This window comes from Panicum hallii, chromosome 1 (assembly GCF_002211085.1).
Source record: "Panicum hallii strain FIL2 chromosome 1, PHallii_v3.1, whole genome shotgun sequence".
NCBI lineage: Eukaryota > Viridiplantae > Streptophyta > Magnoliopsida > Poales > Poaceae > Panicum > Panicum hallii.
Window position 1 is genome coordinate 48,825,070 of NC_038042.1, and position 10,549 is coordinate 48,835,618.

Sequence of the window (10,549 nt, forward strand, 5' to 3'; positions counted from 1 at the left end):
CTCGGGCTCTGTACAGTTTTTTATTTTATTTTGTTTTCTCCTATTAATATATTTACCACAGTGGGGGTTTCCCTTGCTATTTCTTTTCAAAAAAATATGGATATAAATATATTTATCATAGAATTACATGCTAGGCATGATGCCAAGCCGAAAATTTTGTGCTGTGCAGGCGTGCAGCTGTGCTGTTTCCCTGTCCATTTTATAACAGATATCGTTACCTAATCCTTATACATTTTACATTGCGGTAAAGTAGAGCAGCAACAGATATTCTGTTGTTTAGAGGCTCATACTGTCACTCGAATAATACTAACAAAAATGGAAGTTCATCGGAAACAACAAAATTTGATGATTAAAATTAGCATAGTTGTTCAAAGATTTAGTGTGCTAAAGTTTGGTTCATACCTAGAAATGAATTCGAGCGAGAAGGTATATGACTCTCAATGGTAATCGCGCACGAGGCACCTAAGAGGCTAAGAAGTAAGAACAGCTCCAGTTTGATCGATTTTGCTTCGTGATCAGTGGTGTGTTAGAAAGCTTAATAGCCACGGCCCAAGGTTAGGTTGCTAAGGCCCCATTCAAGCAAGTAAAGAAAGGGAAAAAGACATTATCTATTTTGCAAGCTTTTCAGTTTGCAATGCCATTGATTCTTCACTTGCAAATTCATGGTTCGAAACATCTTTCAGTGTCAATTTTGGTTCCACACAATTGATAGTCTAATGTGTAGCATTCGGTTTCTCTCTTATGATTCAAATTTTACTGCACACGAGAAGTAGTTGCTTCTTACTTTATATACGTGGCCTCTGATTGTCAAATAATAGATCTGAGTAAAAATATCACAAAAAGTTTAGTTGTGTGATACATAAAATTTAGAATTATGATAAATTGCCTGGTGACATAGTTTTGCGAGATTTACTCTCTTGTCCATTAGAATATATATAAATTCTAGGTAAAATAGATATTTTAGTCCTTCAACTTTAAACTGAGGGTCGATTTTATCCTTCGACTTTCAGATTAGCCATAGTCCCTCAACTTTACTTTTATTTTTGGGTTAAACTCATCTTTGTGCTGATATTGTACTCCATAATAATACAAGATTTAGGTAAAAAGATCCCCTTTGCCCTTAGCTCCTTCTTCCAAATTCATTTAAGAGTTTGAACATCACAAGTGTTTAATTTGGAATATAGAATTTTATTTACGCATGCATCGTATTGTGTTGCGACAAATGGAGAGTAAACTAAAGCTACTTATTGCATAAGTATGTACCACCATATAAAGTAAAACTAAACCTACTTATTGTATAACTATATACCACCATATATTATGGAAAGTTGAGCGAACAATGACACAAAACGGTGGAAATTAAGGAGAGGAAAAAAACAAGGGTAAAAAAAGAACTTTTTACATTTATCTCATGTTATGAAGTATAATATCAGCACGAGAACGAGTTTGACAGACTATATTGACCAATTTAAAAGTTGATGGACGAACTTGACCCTCGGGATAAAGTTGAGGGATCAAAATGACTACTTTGCCTAAATTCTAGATAAATCCTACAAAAGTTTATATGAATACTAAAATTAATATGAATGGATTTCTAGCAAATAACTTGAAATTTGTGTATTTCAAACACGTATACGAAACAAAGGATCCTGTCATTTTCCGGAAACAAATCCTCGCACAAAAACCCTGTAACCTCTCTCGAACCACTTCCGTAGACTCTCGTCTGTTCGAACGGGCATGGGGAGCACGCGAAGCAGTTCCACGCCCTCCCCGGCCGGCGGCGATGGAGTGACGGGCCTCGAAGCCCTGGCGCTAGCCAAGGTTGCAGAGGCAGCCGACGCAATTGCCGCCGCGGCGAGTGCCGGCGAGGTGGTCCACGCGATCCACGCCGTCGCTGCCCTCCTCTTCCCCGTCGACTCCGCCGCCGTCGCCGGTGAGGCCCCGAGCCCTAATCCACAGACCTATCTTCAAATCTCTCATCGTACCACTTCTGGTCTCTAACTCGTGTTGTTCGCGTGCGCTATCTTGCCTGCAGGTACCGTCGAGGAACCCTTCAGGACCCAGGTGAGTCTTTGTGATAGTTTGAAGCTTATAGTTCATTCATTTGAGCGAAATTCTGAGATATTCACGATATTTTGCTATGTTATGTGACAAATATGAAGTTTGATTGATGGAAGGTATCTGGACTTCCAGGAAGTCTGTTTTGGCTTGCAGTTGCATGGGATAGCATGATAAAATAAAATCCGCAACTATTAGAATTATCGCATAAGAACATTAGGTTTATATTTAGATTAAGAAAAGCCATATATGCAGCTGAGATAAGAGAAATGGTATTCTGGAAAGAAGTAGCTTAGCATTGAACTAGGTTAAATGTGCCACAAGATCTTTTGGTTGATAAGCATTTCTATCCGTACTACATGAGTGATTCCAGAAGGGGTTATCACACAAGATATTACTGAGACCACTTAGGTGAGAAGTTAGCAGTACACATTCATGGAATTGCTGGGACCTTTGTCTTAGACATTCATGGCAGTGCACTGAGTTGTAAATTTTGGGATATAATTTAGTGAATATTTTCAAATACAGGTACTTCTTTCAGTGTGTTTCAGAAAATTGGAGTTCAGAACCATGGTATAGCATGGAGGATTTATTGCGTTTATTTTGTTTCAGATTATTGAAGCTGTAAACCTCAGCAATGATGAAAGGGAGTCTTGGAGGCGTGCCTTTTATCATGGTCCAGCATTTCCTACTATGTCTAAAATATTGCTTGGCAGTAAGTTTACTTGTCAAACTTGTCACTGCATGCTGTTACTTTGTTACTCTAGAGCATTTTTGGCACTCTAATCCATTCTGCCACTTTGGTCTGTCAGATGTTGCCGTGAAGTGGTTACGGAAAGCTCATGCTTCTGCAAGAAATGAAATTTATGATCCATTTTTTGTCAAAGGACCTCCAACTGAAGTGATTCAAGCTCTTGTTCCAGCGTTATCTGAAAAGGAAGATTCTAAGGAGGACCATCGGGCTTTTTGCTTGAACCTTGAAAGGTGGTATTCATAAACTGATCACCTGCAGCTTATCAGAGTTACAATCTGCTGAACTCTGAGACATTACACTAAAAATCTTGTTTCATTGTTCATCTTTATGAACTTCACTAGAGTCATGCCTTTGTCACATTTAGCCTGTGGATGTTTATATATGCACTGTTGTTCAGTCTAGTTATCGCAAAAGCAATTGGGGCACATTTTCATCTTATCTTTAACTAGTCATTGTTGCTTCTTATCTTGGAAGTTTTAATTCCATGTGGGATCTTTCTTTTGCTCTCACCTGATAACTTTATTTTGAATTTAGGATTGTTACTTAAAGAGTTTTACCCATTTCAGGCTACTGATTCTATGCTTGCTTGATAATAAGGGGGTTTCCCAAATCCTTGCGGAGTTTACTTGTTGTAATAAGCATGGTAATGATGTTCTCAACCCAGATAAAACAATGGTCGTTTCAAGAGTTGCACAACTACTTGCATCTGTTCCAGATAAAGCAAGATTGGGAGCTTCAGCTGCACTTGCATCAACGTATCCTTTTCCACTATGTAGTATCTTATACTTTACTAGACAGTTACCTGATATTCTTTCTTGTTAAATTTCTTCTTTGTGGTTTGTTGCGCCCGGGTCAAAGACCATAAATAAAGAATTGGATTGATATTTTTCTTGCCATTTATTTCTGCAGTTTGTTGTTTCCACACTCAAAATATTTTTTTCCTTCTCATTTGTTCTTGAAATTGTGAATCCTTAACGAAAACCAAGTTCATTTTTCAAGGATGTTGTCAGCCAACTTCTTGCTGGAGCAGAAGCAGCAACTGTTCAATTGGCTGCTGACAAAGATGCTACTGAACATTGTGCCTTGAGTTCTGTATTCCTCTTTGTGGGTGAAGTGCTATCTCGTGTTAGTCGTCGGGGGTCTACCGGTGAGGATTAATCCCTCAAAGCCCAAGCCCACTTTGATGTTTTGATTGTTCTGTGACTTAGAGCATGTTTGATTCTTTAGCGTACAGTTTGTACACTTTAAGCTTTGTGCTATTTGTTTGCTACCACTGTCACACAACAAGGCATCAGTCATTTGTTTGTATGTCTGATAATGTCTTGTGGATTTCAGGCATTTTAATTGCTGAATTGATTCCTAGGATCCGCAATCACCTACACAGATGTGTGCCATCAGATCATAAGGCCATAAGTCCTGAGACGATCCAGCATGTTTCCCAGTCTCAATTTTGGCTCAATGTGGTTGAAGCAATGAGAGATCAACATTCTGTTGAAAGGTTAACAGAAGAGTTGTTGCGTCAGCTTGCACCACAACCTATAAGTGATGAAGAGGCTTATTGGATTCTGTGGACCCTCTTTAATCAGAGCTTCAAGCGTTTAACTGTTATGAGGTGAGATAGGACCCGCCTGATTTTTCTATGCAACACGGAAGTGCATCTTGTGGTAGCTTAGCAATATTTTTTCCAGTTCACCTGCATATGTGGCATGTAGTATGCTATATTGCTTTGTAAAGCGAAGGATACTTCAAAAGTCTTCTTCGGACTTCGGCGAATAGTTAGTTCATGATATCCAATTTGGCAACTAAGTGGGCAATCTGTTCTTTCCTTTTGTGGTCATTGCTCTGCAAATTTTCACTGCAACTATTCATCTTTCCACTCACTGTGTATTATGAAACTTTTGGGACGTGTCCTCTGAGATGAAGTTTGTGATGAGTATTGGGGGATTTTATTTTGAGTATCCCATCATCAGTTTTCAAATCAGTGTTTACCTTTTCAATTTGTGGTTTTTCAATGTGAATAATATTGTTCAGATCCATATTACTGTGAAGGACTATGTTTCATGCATTACTTTCATTACATCCTACCTCTACATGACCATTCAATGTACAAATTCTGTGCCTTAGGAAACTTTAGCATTTACTCAATTTGCATAGTACTTTTATGTTTTTTTCTTTTCCTTTATCATGTAATTTATCTCATATTACTTCAGGTCAATGTTTGTTGACAAATTTTTGCTCTGGAAAACATTTCCTTTGTGCTGCCTGAGATGGATTCTTCACTATGCTGTCTTTGAATGCCCACCAAATTCAGCAACAGAAACTCTGATGCAAAGGACACCCGACTTCTTTGGTACTTTGCAAAGTTTGGTTAGTATTTGGTCCAGGAAAGAATTTGTTCAGTCATATTCAGTGGAGCAACAAGCTTGTATCCTTTGAGCTTCTGAAAATTAAGTTGTTTCATTTTTCTAAAGCAAGTTATTGTTTGGCATTGTTCCCCTTAAGAAATGCAGATATCACTGCAGCAATTGGGTTATGTTTGGAAAAGCTTACAAAAAAAGAATTAGAAACAACTAAAGATGTATTAAATTCTATTCTTCAAGGAGTAAGCTGTGAGTTCCCCCCTGTACATTACCTTAGTCCTTAGCAGAATATGATGTGAATAACCATAATATCTCCTTGCTGAATGTTATTTTGTTACTATAGGCAGGTTGGAGAGCCCAATTGAGTTGATACGGAAGATGGCTAGTGCAGTTGCATTAACATTTTCCAAAGTTGTTGATCCAAAAAATCCTCTGTACCTTGATGACAATTGTTGTGAAAATGTTGATTGGGAGTTTGGGGTTCTCTCTCCAAAGGAGATCAAAGCCCCTTTACATGCTGTAGAATCAGAAAATAAGCCAAAATCACGTGAGAACAAGAGAAATGCTGGTGAGAGAAAGGCAAAAGCAATCAAACCTGATGTTCCAGACGTCAGAGCAAAAATTGTAGAGATCAAATCAGTAGATCGTGATCAAATGTCTGATACTGTTACGAATGGGCAATTTGAGGAGGAAGAATGTGATGAGGACAGCATGAACATTGATGCATCTAGTGATTCATCCCTGGAGCCATATGATCTATCAGATGATGACACAGATTTGCAAAAGAAATTCAGCCACCTGAGTGATCTTGCAGCGGCACTAAGAAAACCTGATGATCCAGATGGTGTAAGTCCCCAATTAATATTATCAATTCTTTTGAAAGAAAATATCGCAAAATCCTGATCTCTCTTTATTTTCTGTGCCCAAGGTTGAAAATGCTCTTAGTTCTGCTGAAAAGCTTGTGAGAGCATCACCTGATGAACTGTGCCACAACTCAGGCGATCTTGTTAGAGCACTGGTGCATGTTCGCTGTTCTGATTTGGCAATGGAAGGAGAGGAAGATTCTGCTGAAGAAAAAAGACAGAAGGCATTGATTGCCTTGCTGGTAACCTGCCCATTTGAATCATTAAATGTTCTGACAAAACTACTATATTCATCTAGTGTGGATATTAGTCAGCGCATTTTGATTATTGATGTTATGACTGAGGCAGCACAGGAGCTTGCAGAAACTAAAATTCTGAAGACAGAACAGCGGCGTGGTAACTTGATTACTGACAACTCTCCCTCTTGGCTGGTTCCAAGTAATAGGGGACCTTCTGGGGCAGGCCCTTGGAGAGAGGTCTCTGAACCAGGAACGCTTTTAAGTTGGTCACACCGCTATGAAAGAGAAGTTCCATCTAGATCAGGTCAGGTTAAATCAGGGAAATCTCGTAAATGGGGTCTCGGAAAAGCGAAAGACTTGCAGGTTGAGTGGTCTAAAAATAGATTTCCTTTGTATGCCGCTGCTTTTATGCTCCCTGTGATGCAAGGATATGACAAAAGGTCACACGGTGTTGACTTGCTCAATCGGGACTTTGTTGTCCTCGGTAAATTGATATACATGCTTGGTGTCTGTATGAAGTGTGTGGCCATGCATCCAGAAGCATCAGCTCTTGCTCCTGCTCTTCTTGACATGATAAGATCAAGGTATTGACCAGAAGAAGAAATATTTACATATTGAGGAACTTGTTTGCTACCCACTTTTTTTTTCTAATTTTGGTGTGAACTCTTTTTCTACAGAGATGTTTCGCAACATGCTGAAGCATATGTCAGAAGGTCCGTGCTGTTTGCAGCCTCTTGCATATTGATATCTTTGCATCCATCATATGTGGCGTCATCTCTCATTGAAGGCAACCGGGACATTTCTACTGGCTTAGAGTGGATACGCACATGGGCTCTTCAAGTTGCTGAAGCTGATCCTGATACAGAATGTACATCAGTAAGTACTGTGATCATTACTGGGATAAGTATCTGTTATATATCAATTATCACTTATATCTGTACCTATATATTTTATTATGTGGCTCTGATCCTTGGTATATAGATCAATTGTGGGGGTTAATTTTACCCCTTTTATCCATATAAAGCCCAAGAACATGATGCGTTGAATTCAAACACTATGGCCTTCCATTCTAGTCTGCAGAAAAGAATTTGTATACTTGGGTAACCTTGATAGCCAATCATCCCATTTAGTACACATCGAGCAGTCTGTATAGAGAAACTAATTACTAGTAATGTAAGTTGGATATGCTATCATTAATGCTGCTGCTAATCGTGTTCTTTTCATGTCTGACTCTGTAGATGGCCATGACCTGCCTGCGGCTCCATTCCGAGATGGCTCTTCAGACATCGCGCGCTCTGGAATCTGCAGATCATCCGAAGACCGGCAGAGGCCTACCTACTAAGCTTGATAGCATCATCATACCGTTTGGAAACGTGATGAAGTAGCGGAGCGATGTATCATGTTGTTGTACAGAAATTCCATAGCAAATTCTGGCTTTGGAGTAGGCCCAGTTTCCTGGTTGTATCAGTTGTTTATGTGCTGCTCCTGTAGCAGTGTGAACGCTGCAGGTAGACAGGAACTTCTCATTATTTCTGGATCGAGCTACGCAATGCTATTGCATTGTTGTTCTCGATTCAAAACAGCAGGCCAGCCACATCCGTTGGGTGTTGTCACATATACAACATGCATGCCCCAAAGGGCTGTTCAATACAAGCTCACATTCCTACAATCCTCCACTCGTCTCCTTCTAATGTGGTAAATGCTTTCTCGTGCTCTCGTTATGCTTCCTGAGCTGTGTGCTTCATGCATTTGAGCTTGTGAGCCACATTCGAGTTGTCATTTGGAAGAGATACTGTTAATGGAGCACTGCTTCTATAAATGTTCATTGCCTTTCAGAATTTTCGTGCTCTAAACTAGTTTTGCAGTATCTGTGATATCCAATACATGATGCATCGGGTGATATCCAATACTGCAGAGAGGAGAACGCGTACACCCACTCGCTCCGGCTCCAGCTCGGCTTTGGCTCAGCTCCGACGCGGAAAAACAACCGCCGTGTAGCGTGATCGCGTGACACCGATTGCGAGGTTAAAATTTTAAATAGCTGGCTATAGCTGTCATTGCAGCTAGGAAAGGGCAGCCGCTATGATATTTAGCATGTTAAAGTCGGCTATAGCCCGCTAAACACCGTAACGGCGGTCCTCCCGCTAAACGCTTTAGCCAGCGATTATTCAGCGATTTAAAATAATGATCCCAACCTTTTCGTGCAGCCCAATCTTGCAGAACCTAAACGGCGGTAAGCTCAACGCGCCGGCTATTTTTGGTAACCTTGCGGTCAGAACGCGACGCAGGGTCGGACTCCGAGTCGGATTGCCACCTCGCAGGGCCAGATCGAGAGTGTGATACGAGGACGAGGCGCATGCGCGCGTGCATAAATAGGACGGGGACGCAGGCGCGACGTACCCACGGCACCTCCCTTCCTCCTGCTTCTTGCGCCGCCGCCGCTACCACCACCGCACTGCCGGGCTCTTCTTTTGTCTTCGTCGTCTCTCGGTCTCTCCCTCGATCGCTCTCGGCGATCCAGATCTTGGATCCCTTCGTCCACGAGCTTCTCGCTCACCCTCTGCCCCCCGCCTTCGATTTCTCCTCCGGCGTCGGCGGCGCCGACATGACCATGTAGTTCGCACGGCTTGACGACTACTTCCGCGCCATCGGCGTGCTCCCTCCTCTTCCGCCGACACCGGGCTACACCGGCGCAGCCGCCACCGTCCGTGGTGCCATGGACTGTGGCGTGGGCGTGGACCTGCTGGCGAAGCACGAGGTCTACGCCTCCGCCGCCGCCGAACACGTCGAGCTGGCCGCACCGCTGCTGGCGCACTCTGCTTCGTCCTACGACGACGGTGCCGCCGCCGTGGTGTCCGCCTACGACAGCGACATCGACGCCAGCCTCCGGGCCGCGGAGAGCGACGCCAGGGAGCGGCCGTCGCCGGACTACCTCGACTCTACGCAGGGCGGGCGCATGGGCCCGGCGGAGCGCGCCGCCCTGGTCGCGTCGCGTGGATGTCCGGCTTCGCCCGCCACTTCGGCATCGGCCCCGCCGCGCCGTCTCCTACGCCGACCGGTTCCTCTCGGCGAGCGCCATCGTCGCCGGCGGCGCCGACGACCTCGACTACCTGCTCCGCCTCCTGGGCGCGGCGGCCGTGTACGCCGCGGCGAAGCACGAGGACAGGGACACCGCGCGGATGGTGGGCGCGCGGGACATCGCCGCCCGCTGCGGGTTCGCGGCGAGCCAGGAGGTGGTGAGCGCGGAGCGCGCCCTGCTCGCGGCGCTCGGGTACCGGCTCGGCGGGCCCACGGCGCACACGTCCTTGGAGCACTTCACGAGGCACGGGCACGGTGGCGGCCGGGGGGATGGAGGCAGCCCGCTGGCGCTGCGGCGCGCGGCGCACCTGATCGCCGACGCGTCGCTGCTCGACCACCGCTGCCTGGGGCTCCTGCCGTCGGCCGTGGAGGCGGCGGCGATCCTGCTGGCGAGGCTGTACCTGGAGCTGTCGCACGGCCGCGAGCAGCTGCGGAGGTGGGGCAGGGAGCTCGAGGAGCTGAGGGGGTACAGGCCCCCCGACGTGAACGGTGGCCTGGAGTGCATGTACGAGACGATGCCTGATGATCCGGGGTTCCTGATCTCTCCGCTGCTCCTGCTCTTCGCGGATCCGAGCCAGCCTGTAGAGAAGTAGCGGGAATTCGGCATTAGCTGTAGTAGTGTGCGTTCAAATTCAGACTTGTGATGCTCTTGTATTATCTAAGTTCATATGCAAGTGAACAATGTAAGATTCTGTTTGTAATCATCACCTGTCATGTCATGCAATGCAATACAACTGCAGTGGATATGTTGTTAGTTTGTATGACAGGTGGTGGTGTAACCACGAAACATTTGATTGCTTGTTTAAGGCTGATAAGGTTTGAACTTTGAACCGTCTAGTTGCACTCCAAAACTGGGCATGGCCCGGCCCGCATGGGAGAGGACCCAACAAACTGGGAGCAAGATCCGAGACCTTGATGCCGGCATGCCGCGCTGATCATATCGCTGAAAGCTCCCAACAAAGCACTATCTCCTTCATCTCAAAAAGAAAAAGAAAAAAAAAAGAAAAGCTCGTTAAAGCGCCTGCGGGTAGAGTACCAGGAGCTCGAGGGTACGAGCATGGGCGGCGCCGACGAGGCGACGGTGATGCGCCGCTGGCAGCCCTCGCAAGCAATTGGCTGGGCAGACCTGAATCCTTCCGCCGGATACCCTCCGCGCCAGAGCAAGCGGCAGCCCGAAACACGGCCGTCCGGCGTCCG

The 10,549-nt window shown here is 44.7% G+C and overlaps 2 protein-coding genes across 3 annotated transcripts; both read left to right on the forward strand.

Annotated features, from left to right (window-relative positions):
- Positions 1-1,712: 1,712 nt before the first annotated feature.
- LOC112903130 (telomere length regulation protein TEL2 homolog) lies at positions 1,713-7,943 on the forward strand. 2 transcript variants are annotated; one of them, XM_025972356.1, is made up of 14 exons: positions 1,713-1,933; positions 2,036-2,064; positions 2,671-2,773; positions 2,871-3,042; positions 3,379-3,567; positions 3,799-3,959; positions 4,148-4,424; positions 5,023-5,237; positions 5,323-5,421; positions 5,516-6,018; positions 6,101-6,858; positions 6,952-6,987; positions 7,062-7,150; positions 7,513-7,943. In XM_025972356.1, exons 1-13 carry the CDS (start codon positions 1,738-1,740, stop codon positions 7,120-7,122), a joined length of 2,799 nt encoding a protein of 932 aa, XP_025828141.1. In that variant the 5' UTR covers positions 1,713-1,737; the 3' UTR covers positions 7,123-7,150; positions 7,513-7,943. The 2 variants fall into 2 exon arrangements, with proteins under 2 accessions (XP_025828141.1, XP_025828133.1); XM_025972348.1 differs by having other exon boundaries at positions 6,952-7,150.
- Positions 7,944-8,990: 1,047 nt separating this feature from the next.
- On the forward strand, positions 8,991-9,945 carry LOC112897907 (putative cyclin-F2-1). Its single transcript, XM_025966310.1, has 2 exons — positions 8,991-9,262; positions 9,348-9,945. Exons 1-2 carry the CDS (start codon positions 8,991-8,993, stop codon positions 9,943-9,945), a joined length of 870 nt encoding a protein of 289 aa, XP_025822095.1.
- Positions 9,946-10,549: the final 604 nt, after the last annotated feature.

Bases quoted from the DNA above. Each gene is read 5' to 3' on its own strand.
- LOC112903130 (XM_025972348.1), top strand. From the start codon at position 1,738: ATGGGGAGCACGCGAAGCAGTTCCACGCCCTCCCCGGCCGGCGGCGAT. The intron at 2,065-2,670 runs GTGAGTCTTTGT...ATTTTGTTTCAG, and splicing joins AGGAACCCTTCAGGACCCAG to ATTATTGAAGCTGTAAACCT. The intron at 3,568-3,798 runs GTATCCTTTTCC...ACGAAAACCAAG, and splicing joins TCAGCTGCACTTGCATCAAC to TTCATTTTTCAAGGATGTTG.
- LOC112897907 (XM_025966310.1), top strand. From the start codon at position 8,991: ATGGACTGTGGCGTGGGCGTGGACCTGCTGGCGAAGCACGAGGTCTAC. The intron at 9,263-9,347 runs GTCGCGTGGATG...CCTCTCGGCGAG, and splicing joins GAGCGCGCCGCCCTGGTCGC to CGCCATCGTCGCCGGCGGCG.